Source organism: Manihot esculenta, chromosome 18, assembly GCF_001659605.2.
Source record: "Manihot esculenta cultivar AM560-2 chromosome 18, M.esculenta_v8, whole genome shotgun sequence".
NCBI lineage: Eukaryota > Viridiplantae > Streptophyta > Magnoliopsida > Malpighiales > Euphorbiaceae > Manihot > Manihot esculenta.
In genome coordinates this window covers 4,218,780-4,233,858 of record NC_035178.2, presented here as the reverse complement: position 1 = coordinate 4,233,858, position 15,079 = coordinate 4,218,780, and the positions used below count along the sequence as shown (strand labels likewise).

At 34.9% G+C, this 15,079-nt stretch overlaps 2 protein-coding genes across 4 annotated transcripts; both read right to left on the bottom strand.

Moving 5' to 3' along the window:
- Positions 1-2,463: 2,463 nt before the first annotated feature.
- On the bottom strand, positions 2,464-2,916 carry LOC110606860 (basic leucine zipper 4). The gene has a single exon (XM_021745843.1). The coding sequence runs from the start codon at positions 2,914-2,916 to the stop codon at positions 2,464-2,466; it is 453 nt and encodes a 150-aa protein (XP_021601535.1).
- Positions 2,917-4,645: 1,729 nt separating this feature from the next.
- On the bottom strand, positions 4,646-14,120 carry LOC110606756 (uncharacterized protein KIAA0930 homolog). Of its 3 annotated transcripts, none has more exons than XR_006349441.1 (12): positions 13,850-14,120; positions 13,364-13,553; positions 13,165-13,239; positions 12,480-12,586; positions 12,323-12,383; positions 7,992-8,051; positions 7,825-7,899; positions 7,345-7,497; positions 6,737-6,791; positions 6,333-6,455; positions 5,496-5,928; positions 4,646-5,112 (listed from the first exon to the last, which is right to left on the bottom strand). XR_006349441.1 is itself a non-coding variant. In XM_043953396.1 (12 exons), the coding sequence occupies exons 1-12, from the start codon at positions 13,879-13,881 to the stop codon at positions 5,089-5,091; spliced, it is 1,182 nt and encodes a 393-aa protein (XP_043809331.1). In that variant the 5' UTR covers positions 13,882-14,120; the 3' UTR covers positions 4,646-5,088. The 3 variants fall into 3 exon arrangements, 2 of the variants coding, with proteins under 2 accessions (XP_043809331.1, XP_043809332.1); XM_043953396.1 differs by having other exon boundaries at positions 5,496-5,722; XM_043953397.1 differs by lacking the exon at positions 4,646-5,112 and having other exon boundaries at positions 5,785-6,125.
- Positions 14,121-15,079: the final 959 nt, after the last annotated feature.

The window sequence follows — 15,079 nt, the reverse complement described above, 5'->3', positions numbered from 1 at the left end:
TCTAGCTCGCTGTATGCATGCATTTATATATGATTAATCATCATCTTTAAAAATAATTAGTTTCAAATAAAAACATAGGACAGTGATGAATTTTAAGAAATTTTAACTTATCTAACTTTTAGAAATTAATTTATTTTACTAATAAGATTTAATTAATTGGTATTGGAGTCAAAAAGTCCGGAGTTCGAAGTTGTACATAATATAACTGTTTTATTTTATAATTTTTCGCTACACAATTGACCACTTTAAAAATGTGGATAAAAGAAATCTTCCACTCTAAGTTAGCAAAATTTTGGAGAGCAAGAACCAGAGATGGAAGGGCGTGGGGAGGCTGAAGTCTACCATTTTAGGAAGTGCACTGCAGAGAGATTGTCGCCTTCCACCAGCTCAGCTCCCACGTCTTCTCAAAGGAGGCCGTAATCAAACCTTTTTATAAAGTTTCTTTCATTAATTAAACTAATCATGATTAGTACTATTGATCGATTAAGAGTGAAATTAGTCATTTCTCAAAAGAAAAAGGAAAAAAAAAAAAAGAATCAAATTAATTAATATATAGTAAAGTCTAGTTTCCTAGAGAATCGCTATTTCTAGAAAATCTAGTCAGCCATTAAGCATCTGACTTTGTCATATATATACGTGGAGAATTAGAAAAAAAAAAGGGAAGAGATAAAAAGGAAGCGAAAGTAGGGAGGGCAGCCATCCACGTGACTTAAAACAGAGAGAGAGATGAATATTCCATAATTTTCTGGACAGAATACTTGTGGGCTTTGTATATGTGGTAGCAGTTGTTGTCCGATGATTGTGTAATGAAGCAGAAGCATAAATGAGCTATTTTTCGTTGCCATTTTTGCAACAATTTGGAATTTGGAAACCCCCATTTTCCGAACATGTGGGACTTCTTGTACAGTTAGTATTTGGAGGCATATATCCATTTCCCATATGCGAATTTGCAGAGAAATTTTATTCATTAAATTTTCTTTGGACGCTTTTCTTTGATTAAAGGAAGCTGAATATTGACTGGAAATGAAAAAATATTTTTCAAGTAATTAGATATGTGGAGCCAAAACTAGGAAGCTACCTTTTCAACTAAAACACGTTTTCTCTAAGCTTTTGTGCGCGCTTTCAAGTTTCAACTTCCTTTTTTGAACCTTTTAAAATCAATGATTTAACCAGGCTTGTTCAATGACATATATTTTCCTTTTTTTTAAAAAAAAAAAAACAAATTTGTGTAGAATTTAATTGTGGTATTCTTTCTTGAATTTATATATTGTATTCTCGAGAGATTGCAAAGAATTCTGTGGATCTCATTAACAGAAGAAAGCAATGCCCTACTTAGTTTGTGGATCTCACTAACCATCATATCTTCTTGCCGGAACGTGATATTGTGGAAGGCAGTGTACCCAGGCTTGGGTCAGCTTGAGCTTTGAGCTCTTGTTTTTTCACCAATATATATATATATATATATATATATATATATATATATATTGCCGGAACGTGATATTGTCGAACGTGATATTGTGGAAGGCAGTGTACCCAGGCTTGGGTCAGCTTGAGCTTTGAGCTCTTGTTTTTTCACCAATATATATATATATATATATATATATATATATATATATATATATATATATATATACTAAAAATTACATTATATAATATATAGTATATAATATATTAAATTTTTCAAAAATTTAATATATTTCTCCCTATAAAAAAATTATCATTGTAATTGTATCAAGAACCTGTTAACGTAACTATATATACACCTACGGAACAAATTGATTAATTATGACAACATATATAATTTTATGTTTTATTCATCATCTTGAAAATTGAACCATAAATACATATCATGGCTAATTCCCTGTTGATGATTTTGATGGAAAACTTTTTAATTTAATTTTAACTTTTTATTATTTTTTTCCGACATAGAATGGTATAAAGAAGATGAACGTGTTGTTTTTGAAAATGTGAATGCGTGATATATAATAATTAGTCCTGTCACACCAACTTTCCTTCATTTCCATGGATGAATCTTTAGTTAGGTGGATCATGATGATTCGTGGGTCCAAAACATGTTAAACGTCCTCCTCAATTAATGCAACGACACTGTGCTTTCATTTTATCCCTACTTTGTTTCTTTAGCAATTTATAATTCTCGAGTACGTAGCTCTCAGTAGAAAGGACAAAAACAAAACTTCGTTTCATCACCAATCACTAATATTAATTCCTCCAAAAACATTAATATTTACATGCACATGTAGTTTAAGCCTGTGTTTTGATCTCTGTAGTGATAAAGGAGATGTCTGCTGAAAAAGAAAAGTCTCAGACAAGACCATAAGCAAAGACCGAAAATGCTTTACATGTAGAACAACGTGGGTGTTTTCTGATTTTGACGATCACCCACCAGAGCTTTAATGGGATAAATTATGATGATTAGGTTAAAAATTATAAGGTTGATGATAATTATTGTGGGAGTTGCATGGCAACTAAAGCATGGCGTAGATCAGAAAGTCTGGCTTGGAGAACTAAATATTCAGTTGTCAACTGTTCATTCTCTCTCCATAATACGTGACACTGCTCTAAAATCGAACCCAACCGCTTCTTCAGCTCCCAGTTCTGTATTTCTAACCGGTTCACTTGAACCTCAAGGTTCTCTAAATGCTGCTTCTTTCTCCAGCGGGAACGTCGAGCTGACTCCCGGTTTGATATCATTCGCCTTCGCTTTTTCTCATCCACAGAGTAACCAACACGGTTTGAGTTGGAGTTTGAGTTTGAGTTTGAGTTCGACCCCAAACCGGAATTCGGGCTGTGGGTGGGCGACTCAAATAGGGACAACAGTTCTTGAATTTCACTAGCAGTGAACCCGGTTTCATTAACCGGGTACTGGAAATGGATCGGATCTTGGGAACAGAACATGGTGACGACTCGGGCGAGTGAATATGAGTGAACCGGCACGTATTATTTTTCTTTGAAAGTGAACCGGAGGGAGGAAAGGAGGAGAAAAGGGAAGGAAGCAGTATGGGGAAGAGGAATTTATAGAGAAGAGAATTGGCAGGTAGGGACCCACAAATACAAAGATTTTGTAAGATCAAGGGTATTTTTGTCAAGAAGAGTATGCTTTTTTTGTGAGGTGGCAATCATTCCTGAGAGGAAGGTGAAGTTAGCTTAATCACTAAGAATCAAAATATAAAACATAAAATTAGAATTACATACTCACAGTTCTGTGGAAAGTACACAACTTTATAGCACACGAGGCCACGTCGTATAGTATACGGAGAATAGCTTCTGCTTACGTGTCATGTCGGTTTTTGTCCCAAACTCAAAAGTAATTTCAAATAATTTAATTAAATATTTATTGTCATTTAGTGGAGGTTGAAAGTTCAAAAGTTGTGGGTGCTGTCTGTGGCGATAATAATAGTAATAATGATAAATAATTTAGTATTGCAAGAGATAAGAGTTGGGATTTGGATTTTCTGTGATTTAATTAATCATATGATTAAAGAAAGAGACGAGAGATGAGTACATACAAACAGAAAATTAACAAGAAGGCAAAGGCTCAAAATCAAAACAAAACACTAGAGTTGCTTTTCAAAAGGAAGTTAATCACGTATGTGGGTCTGTTTTAATTATAAAATATTACATGCAATTATCAAATCCTAATTATTTATTAAAATTAAAAAAATCTCTATCAAGTTTATATTACAATTTCGTGTAATTTACATTTAAATTAGAGTGAATTATATTATTTGAAGTTAAATTTTTATTAAGTAGGAGTATAACCACTTAAATAAATCAGGATGGTCTTGGAGTGAATTAATGTCTCATATTTGAAATTAAGTTATTTTGAGGTAGTGACTGTGGAGTGTTGGATTGTTGAGCAATAATCAATTGTAGAGTCCTAGAGTCATTTATAATATATTCAAAACTTCTTTTCCCACCGGTCTACATTTCAGTGAGTCCACTGATTAAAATAATAATAATAATAATAATATAATAAAACATACTCTCATCTTTTTTCTTATTATTCATCAAAATCAAAATTTTAATTTCAATTCTGATCAATTTAATAAATTAAGTAAATTGTAATGAATTTACAATAGGAGACCTCAATTGTCAAAATTAAAATATTTAAATTGAATAATGTATTTACCCAAATATTTGAGTTTTTGATGTAACCAAATCCAGTGACTTGAAGTTTCTTAAATTAATTGGAAACTTAAACAGTACAAGGATAAAAAATAAAGACACAGAACCAGACACCAGGAACTGGACCGTTTACTCGAATGGGAAAGCTGAAGAACCCCTTTCTTATTTAGGTGGGTGGGTACTGGGTTTTCAATTGTGGGCAAAGATGTTCATCTACAGCAAAGCAAAATATGGAGCAACCTCTCATTGGCCAATACGAAGAGAACCCTTGAAAGCTAGGAAGTGAATGTTGCTTAATTTTTTTAGTTTTTGATAATACCACCGGATCTAGTAGAATTGGTACTTGATAAGAATACAAACACCAGTTATCGATTAGAATTCGACTGTGTTATAACATTTTATATGTTAAAAATCTAAAAGATGATGATGGTAACACTGTTACTCTATCAATTTCCAGCGGAAAGAAAGGTCATCTCCCATATACCAAGGGCACAAGACAAACGGAAAAGTAATAAATTCATTGCATTAAGCAAAAGGGTAAACAATAAAGGAAATATCAAGCCAACTAAAATGTAAACTTGGCAATAACCAAGTTGAGTGTTTCAACACTTCATTCACCGCATGACATCTTAAATCATACTGCGACAGCATCTATCTACACTACAACTGTTAATGTTCCGGGAACATCCCTTTTGCAGCTTACAGAACAATGTACCCGATACCAATGAACTAACACTTTGTTATAGATAACATACAATATTTCCGGCAAAGCCGTGTCACCCGACACCAAAAGTTGCAAAGAGAAAGGAAGAACTTTAATGTATAGCTTTGTTTACGATAGAGTTGTGCAACACCGGCAACTGTTATCACTTCCACTGGTTGTTTTCTTCCACACTGTGCGCGCCTATTTTGCGTTTTTAGGTGATAGATATGCTTAGATGTTTACAAGTTCACTGGAGGACTTCCCTGATTTTGGCAGTCAGGAAAAGAGAAAAGAGTTAGTACCATTTGTTCATGCAAGGAATGACTAAAGCCTCTTCCGTACAGAGAAAAATAGTCAGCTTTCTATTTGTATCCTTGGTAAGTAGATCCAAATAAATTGATGCCCTCATTGCAATAAGTATGCATGTGTGTGTGCATGCATGGGCGTGCGCATGTGTGTGTGATTACACGGATGTCACCCGGGCAGGGCGAGAGGAAAGAATGAAGAATAGACAAGCTACTAGAGCCATGAATAATTGGCAAGCAATACTTGCACATCAACCTAACAGGATCAGAAAGCCATGCTAAAGAACGACATTTTAAAAATGATCTTTTTCATTCATTAATGACTGACATAGAGAAGTTACCTTGAACAAAAGATCATAAGCAATATGTTCCCAGGGCAATGATATGGACATCAAGCAGCACTTAAGGGGCAACATCTCATCATCAGAACTTGTAGAGGCAGCAGCAGCATAGGCATGCTTTGCTGCCACAGATGCAACAGATGCAGCTTTTCGAACAATTGAGCCAATTCCAAAACCTCTCTTTGATGTAACTGGTGAAAAGGGGCCAAAATCTTGCTGGCTTTGATCTGATACAGCAAATCCTAGATTTAGCCCATGTATTACAGATTTGTACACGCCCATTCACTTCATTGAGTAAATTTACTGAAAGGAGATGTGCCACGTGCATGAGGCTCCCCTCTTTGCAAGGGTTGGGGAGGATTGACTACCATTAGCAGTCTTTCCCCAACTCTTGCATAAGGCTGTGTCCACAACTGGAATCATTAGCAATGATCTACAAATGAAAATAAAAGCTCTTTCACAGGACAGATTTGCTTCTCTGAAGAAAGCAAAGCATTATAGTTTTATTTGAAACTGATAGCAATAGATGTTATCTGTTTTGATCACAGGAATATAAATCTGACAAACCCCTGGATGTTAGGGTTATCTTCTGAACCATCCAATGCTACGCATCAAGTGTTTGTTAATACACTGATCAACAAGGAATTGAATCTCATCAGCGTATGTGAATGGGTATATATCAATATTACTGTTCAACGCAAAGTTATATCTAGAGCCTCCCCCCCCCCCCCTCCCCCCCCCACAGCCCCAGCCCCAGCCCCAGCATCAGAAAAAAAAAAGCACCAAGAAAAAAGGGAGAGATAAATTATTAAATTAATAAGTGTTTTTTGCTTTTACCAGCAACCCCAGAGACAGCTACTTCAACCTCCCCCCTTCCACCTGGGCCCTTCATGTACAGTTTATCTGCTTTGCCAGGAGAATAACCAAGTGAAAGGAGACTGCCAAATCGAGACTTCCCAGCTGCAAGAAATAGAGAGAGAGAGAGAGAACGAGAGATTAAGCATGCAAATAAGTTTAATGATTATTCAGCATTCCCTGCCTTCATAAAAGCTTAGAAATTTATGATTTAAGAAGAACAACTGCCGTGCATAAAATGAAACCTGCTACAGCATTTGGTTGAAGTTAAACCACCTAAGCAACCTCATTTCAAGCATATTCCACTCAAGTAATATGTGAAAACTACATATTTATTTCTGAATGGACCAACAAAAACTTTTTTTTTGTGAGATATGAATGCATACCATCATATGCTTCCCGAACCATTTGATAGCTTACGAACCCAGAGAAAAGAGTGAGCTGCAATAAAACGACCATAAAGTCAAGTTATGCACAAACTGATTTTCCAAGTACCAGGGCATTGTGCCATTGTATGTCCATCACAAAGTATATTTTACAAAACAAAAAAAGTTTGAAAGCACATCCTAATTGCATCTGCATTCAATAGTAATTAGTATCGATATTTTACCCCTAGTTTGTAATGTTTATTCCCTTTTAGCATGTGAATTAAACATAAGATACTTATGCTATGCAAGAAAAATAAATTTACTCACTAGTCTGTGCTACTCATCACATTTGTATTTGATGAGGAGGACACCAGTGGCTCCCGTAAAAACTAAAAAGCTATAACCAGACAAAAGCTTGCATTTAAAAAAGAGAGGGGGAAAGACAACAGACTAGCAGCCTAGGCACCCAGTAACATACTCCATGATAGAGGCTAGTCAGCGATGGATTCAACTATCTTAGAATTGTGAATCTGTTTAAATCAGATATAGCTCAACAAGTAAAGATATGGTAGATCATGGAACCAGAACAAGTAATTCTCACACGTGAATTGAGAAGTGACCCAAACCTTAGAATTCTTCGTCTTTCCAGAGTTACTATCAACATTAAGAGGGGTATTACCACTGGAACTGTTATCAGGTGACTCTTTTTCACTGGGAAATGCTGCTCCATCATGTGCATTGAGAAGTACACAGTAACAGTGGTCTGTTTCTGTCAAGACCTGCATAATGGGTGGCAAACTGAAAGAATGATAAGACATAAAAAAACATAAATAGACACTAATAGAGTGAGATAGCCTATATTGTGTAAATTAAGAAACATATAAAAAGGAAAGGGAAAAAGAAAACTTTAGGCAAAAACTATTTTCTTTATTTAATCATGGTATTACAGTTTAACAAGAAAAGAAACAAATTTTGGATTGATAAACTATTATTGTATTGTCTAACAGCAGTCAACTATAGCTAGCTACTTTAAAATATTTATGCACACAGTAGAACTTGGAAGAAGAAATACCAAATGGCACAACTGTGAACAAATTAGCACATACCACTGCATCAAAAGTGGAGTCAAAATCATCTACTGCAAAACAGATATCTGGATAGGCGGGAGTTGTCTCTTGTTCCTAGATATGTATTAGCAACCATGTTAGGTATAAGTTGAAGATAGAGAACTAATGAAAAAGACAACCATTTTGTTCACAACAAATAACCTTGCCTTTTTTGAGTCCAATTGAAAATCTACACGACTTGGTGATGCATACACTGTTTTTACAACCTGAAGAGACAATACAGACAAGACTGACCATATTAATATTTCAAGAGACTCTGGTAGAGCCTAAACTCAATCTATGCTTTTTACATGCAAATTTTAGCATTGCATTGTCATAATTTTCATCAGAAGAATCCTAAAAACATAAACATGTAAACCATAAATCATAACTAGCTCCATCTTTAACCCCAACCAGCACAAAATAAATTATAAAAGGAAAAACATGCAGTGCATTTCACAAGACAAGGAATGTGTTGAGATAATTTCTGTAAATAGCCTAGATTTGTAGTGCTTGTGTGCATAACTATGTGATATGATTGGGATATGATTAGATTATAATTAGGGGATTGATTCATTTTATTTCCTATTGTATATTCTTGTAAGTAGTATATATACCCCAATTGGCTTGAGGGGAATCATCAAGCATCTTTGTCTCAAATTCACTGCTTTCCTCTCCTTTTCATCTCTGTTCATGGTATCACAGCAAAAAAATTTGGCCTAGTTGTGAGTGACAGATTTGCCATTTCTGAAAATCAATTGGTCTCACCACCTAGCCCACCAGTCTCGCCGACCTCCAATCGGCGACCCTGTGAAGCGCCACCACCAGAATCAACTCCACGTGCGGCCACCAGAATCAACTTTTAGTACACGCGCCAGTGCGTGAACCGTTCTCCAGCGACTTTTTCACACTGGCGATCCTTCTCCCAGCATCGCCAGAGACCGGCGACTCCAGCCCACTCTGTCCGGTCACCTACTCAGCTCTTCTTCACAGTCTCTTGTGAACAGTAGTTTCGGATCTACTATGATCGCTCACAAATTCTCTTTTCTGCAGATTCAGTTTCCATGGCTTAATCAAATATTGCTCATTCTGGTAATTCTTTTTATTATTTAATCAAGTCTTTACCTAATGGTTCATAGGTCCTCAACTCTGGTACTTTTGATCATCCCAATCTTTTCTCTACTCTTGTTTCACCTTCTACACCATCTAAAGTCACATTAATTAATTGTTTATAAACTCAAGTTAAAGGAATCGGTAACGTATATCTCCTTTCTTCTATCCCCTTAACTAATGTTTTATTCACCCTTGAATGTCCATATAACGTAATCTCCTTAAGCAAATTGACTAAAGATTTTCACTGTTCAATCATCTTTACTACTGAATCTATGGTTGTGCAGAATCGGAGTACTGGGAAGATGATTGGAGTAGGATATTAGTCGCATGGATTGTACTATTTTTCCACTTCTAACCCTCTAACTGCTTTTGTGTCTACCACTTCCGCTGAATTCATTCATAATCGTTGGGGACATCCAAGTCTAAACAAGTTACAAAAACTAGTTTCTAGTCTCTCTTCCTTGACTTCTTTAGAATGTAAGTCTTGTCAACTTGGAAAGCAAACTTGAGCTTCTTTTCCCAAGCGAGCCAACAATAGGGCCACTTTTATGTTTGACATTATTCATTCACATATTTGGTGTCCAAGTCAGGTTAGTACAACTCTGGAATTTTAATATTTTATTACCTTTATTAATAACTATTCTCGTTGCACTTGGCTTTTTCTGATGAAGAATTGTTCTGAGTTGTTCTCTATTTTTCAGAAGTTTTATGCTGAATTTCATAATCAATTTGGCGTTCGCATTAAGATATTGCGAAGTGACAATGCAAGCGAATATTTGTCTTCCTCATTCACTCATTTCTTGTCTACTCAAGGTATTACTCACCAGACTTCTTGTTCTCGTACCCGACAACAAAATGGGATCATCGAGTGAAAAAATCGGCATTTGATTGAAACATCCCGCACCTTACTCCTACATCACAATGTTCCGTTGCGTTTTTGGAAAAGTTGTCCTCACTGTCTATTACTTGATTAACCAAATGTCTTTTTTTGTTTTGCAGCATCAAAATCCTCATTCTGTTCTATTTCCTAACCAAAATTCCATCCAGTTGTCTTTGTGAGTTTTCGGATATATATACTTTGTTCATGATCACTCTTGACAAAGACAAACTCTAGCCCAAATCAGTTAAATGTGCCTTTCTCCGCTATTGACAGCTTCAAAAAGGTTATAAATGCTATGATCCTACTACTAACAAATATTTTCTGTTTGCAAATGTCACATCTTTTGAAACTTCTCATTACTTTTCTTCTAGTCCAGCATACAAAACTTTATTCATTGAGCTTTGCCTGTACCTCCGACTCTTATTTCTCCTTTGCCTCAAGTGAGTCCATCTCCCACTTCTATGCCACCTCTTCAAGCCTATATACATCGCCCTCACCCATCTGCTAATAACAATGACATTTCTTTTCCTAATGCAGGTACTTCTAATGACTCACCTCCCATTCCATCATCACCTGCTTCGGTCATGCCTTCAGCAGCAACAACTACTACTCCTCTTGCTCTTCGAAAAGGTATTCGTTCTTCTCGAAATCCTCATCCCATTTATAATTTTGTGAGTTACCATCGTTTGTCTCCCTCCTATTATACTTTTGTTTCTACTGTGTCTGCTATCTCTATATCCAAAACAGTAAAAAAAGTACTGGATCATGTAATGCTATGGTTGAGAAAATTACTGCTCTTCACAACAATAGAACTTGGGAACTGGTATCCTTACAACCTGACAAATCTACTGTTGGTTGTCAATGGATTTACACAATTAAGGTGGGACCTGATGGCAAAATTGATTGCCTTAAAGCTCGCTTTGTAGCTAAAGGTTACACACAGCTTTTGGGCTTGATTATAGTGATACTCTCTCCAGTACCCAAAATAGCTTATGTTCGCCTCCTTATCTCATTGGCTGCAATTAATCATTGGACCCCTCATTAACTGGATATTAAAAATGTCTTTCTTCATGGAGAGCTCGGCGAAGAAGTTTATATGGAGCAACCTCCAGGGATTGTTGTTTAGGGGGAGTCAGGATTAGTATGTCATTTTCAACACTCTTTGTATGGATAAAACAGTCTCCAAGAGTATAGTTTAAACGATTCAGCACTGCAGTTCAAAAGTTTGGAATGTCTCGAAATAAATCTGATCATTCCGTATTTTTTCGTCATAATGGTAATAAATGCATCTACTTGGTTGTCTATGTTGATGATATTGTCATTACAGGGAATGATCATGATGGAATCTCTCAGCTTAAGCAACATCTATTCAGTCATTTTCAAACTAAAATAGGTATTGCGATTTCTCAACGGAAATATGTTTTGAATATATTGGAAGAAACAAACATATTAGACTGTAGACATGTGGACACTACCATGGATCCAAATGTCAAACTTGTTCCTGAACAGGGGGAGCCACTTAAATATCCTACTAGATACAAAAAATTAGTTGACAAGCTCGATTATCTCACTATCACGCGACCAGGTATTTCCTTTGTAAGTGTGGTTAGTTAATTTCTCCAAACTCCATACAGCAGTCATTGGGATGCAGTCATCCGCATTCTTAGATATATCAAAGGAGCTTCCAGGACAGGGTCTACTTTATGAGGACAAGAGTCACTCACAAATTGTTGGTTATTCTAATGCAGATTGGACAGGTTCCAATTCAAATAGACGATCTACTTCAGGATATTGTATTATGAATGGAGGAAATCTTATATTCTGAAAAAGCAAAAAACATAGTGCGGTTGCAAGATCAAGTGCAGAAGCAAAATATCGTGCTATGGTTTAAGCAGTATGCGGACTCATTTGGTTGAAACAAGTTTTTCAGGAATTGAAGTATGGCAACACTAGTCAAATGAAGCTTATATGTGATAATCAAGTTGTTCTCCATATTGCATCAAATCCAATTTTTCATGAGATGATAAAGCATATAGAGGTGGATTGTCACTTTATTAGGCAAAAGATTGAGTCGTGATGCATTTCTACTAGTTTTGTCAATTCAAATAATCAGCTAGCTGATATTTTCACAAAATCTCTTCGAGATTTACAAAGTGAGCATGTTTGTAATAAGTTTGGAGCATATGATATGTACGCCCCAGCTTGAGGGGAGTATTGAGATACTTTCTGAAAATAGTCTAGATTTGTAGTGATTGTGTGCATTATGTGATATGATTGGGATATAATTAGGCTATAAGTAAGGGATTGATTTATTTTATTTTCTATTGTATATTTTTGTAAGTAGTATATATATCCCAATTGGCCTAAGGGGAATCATCAAGCATCTTTCTCTCAAATTCTCTGCTTCCCTCTCCTTTTTTATCTCTGTTTCAGAATGCACAAATATATTTAAAATCATTTAAAGAATCCCAACAAAAAACAATTGTAAAAATCCAAAACTGCTACCTTGTATATGGGAGATAATGGTGTATCTTGCCCAGCTTGATGATTACGAAGGACCTGATGACTGAAAAAAAAAATAACAAATATGCATTCAACAAAGCGAGAAGTTTAATGAATTTTAAAGGATAAAGATATGATTCTAAAGATGGGAAATTTTCACCTGCAAATTGCAACTGTTACTGTGAAAGACGTGTGTGCAATTAAATTCAAATAAAATGAGCGCCTCCAATCTACCTCCTTTGAATTCTCACTGATCAAATTCTCCAACTGCTTGCACATGTAAGTTACTAAGTAAGGACCATAGCAATTGATTTATCCGACTAAAAAAGAAGTTACAGCTACCACATGTTTAATCATAAAAGAAAGTGACTGACAGTTTGATTGCAGATTAGTCGCAACCAAGGGTATAAAAGCAATCTTTCCCTGTTACTTTCCTACACCACCATTTTCAGTGCCTTACAAAAAAACTTGAACTAAGCCAAAACTTTGTTGAAAGGTACAGACCTCCAGGTGAATCCACTATAGTTTGAAAAGGAATTTTCTCATCCTTAACATTTGTTCCAAACACATGAAAAAGGCTCCTCTAAACCAACATATTCCATTTAATTTATAGGGGAAAATCCAATAAATGAGATTCACATTTTTGTTATTTGTACGAGGACTTTAAAGACATTTTTTGGGCACACTTTGGGGGCATTCAATGCTGTATGCTTTTACCTAGTCCTACCTCTAGTAATAAAGAAAATGGAGAAAGTAATATTAAAATCAAGGAAAGAAAAATGTTCAACCCAATTTGGGCACATGTAACTCAAGCTAAAACAAGCTTGATATTGTGTTACTTTTACCTTAGGTGCCCACCTGCGTACAAAGTAAGGAGGGAGGTCCTGCACAGTATCATTCAAACCATATCCTTCTGTGCCCTACAACAATATGACAAACTTAGTACAAATCCAATATCGACAACAAAACTATCTGATACAAAAAATTAAAGAAACAAAATAAATATATCACTGATTCAATTTATGTTAAAAAAAGAAGCCACACCATGTTTCTGACAAAAAATACGAGATCGTCATCCTGCCGTCCCCTTGACTCTTTACAACGGATAAAGTACAAATCTAACATATCATACCAAAAGCGGCAATCCATTTCAACATCAGAGGCATCTCGTTCGTCGAGGGTGCCTTTCCCTAGCAGGGCGGAGTGCTTCTTAACCATACTCAACAATTCATGCCTACCAAAATAAGCATTCATAGTCAAATTATGAAATTCAACACTCATAGCTACACCATTCCAATACCAAACTTAAAGGGAAACATACAGCTCTCGAAGAAATTGAAGTTTAAATTTAAAAATTAGTCAAATTACAGCTCTAACTCAGTTCAATTGCAACTCAATTTGGTGTTTGGCTCTCCAGGAAATGCAAATTCCAACTACGAATTCAAGCAGTTAAGTAGACAAATGCATGCGACACCATAAAGAAAGAAGAGAAGATTATAATAAACCCTGACAAGGGACTAGGATCTTTACCTGGAAGGGGTATCTTCTCCATCACTTAGCATCTCCGTTTGTGAATCTGATAGCAGTTCGTGGTACGTGATGCTAATTGATAATGAACCTAAATCAATTTAATACAGAGAATAAAAAAACGTTTCGATGGAACAAAAAAAACTGGCGCGAGCATTTGCTGATCCGATTCTTTGCTTCGGATCCCTGACACAGAACAGGGAAGACGCCAAATCAAGGAATGGTAGTTAGAGGAATTATCCGGTGAGTTTCAGCTGCATGAGAAAACTTATGGGCAAATTATTATGTAAATCCTAAAATACCACCCAATAACATTATAATATATTGACAAAAAAATAAAATTTTATTAATTTTATTTTTTTAATTAGTAATGATGAGATTTAGCGGATATGTGGGAAATAGGAGGAAAAGAAAAATAACTCTAAAAAACTAATATGTTTTTTTTTTATTTGAAAAGAGGGGAGAAAATAAAAGGGGAAAAATTTTTTTTTGTTATAAAAAATATATTTTTATTTTAAATTTACATAAATATCTCATATGAATAATAAAAAGAATAAAAAAATGTAATAGTAAATTTAAAAACATATCATTGTTTTTTCTCTCATATTTCTTTCCAAATAAAGGAAAATAAATTTGGTTTCTTTTTTTATTTTATTTTTTACTTTTTACTAATTCAAATAAAAAAATAATAAAAAGAATATTTTTTATTTTCTCTCTCTTATTTTCCTTTTTCTCTATAAAATTATTCAATTAAAATATAATATAATTAATTCAGTATATCATGTTAGCATGAGTACGATAACGAGGTACTTCTCTGAGTATTTCAATAATTCTTCTCTCGCTGGATGATATATGTCAAACAAAGGATATTGTGGTCTTTTAGCAGATGAGATTTGACAGATGGAAGGATGATTGGCTGTGACATGGCAGTGCCAATTTCTCATGTTAGCCACGTGGAAACACCTTTGGATGAATATTTAAGGGTGAATTTATTCGGTTGTTATATTATATTATAATTTTAAAATATTTATTAATAGTTTTCAATTGTTATGATATATTATTATTTATAAAATTGTAATGATATATTAATAAAATATTTTTCAACTATATTTAAAAAATAATTTTATATTAAATATTTAATTGGACGATGGTTTCGATGATCTTAGAAGGTGTGCATAGGTGCGGTATGCGGCTGCTAAATAGTTTCTAGATTGAACTGGATCTTTAGCTGCT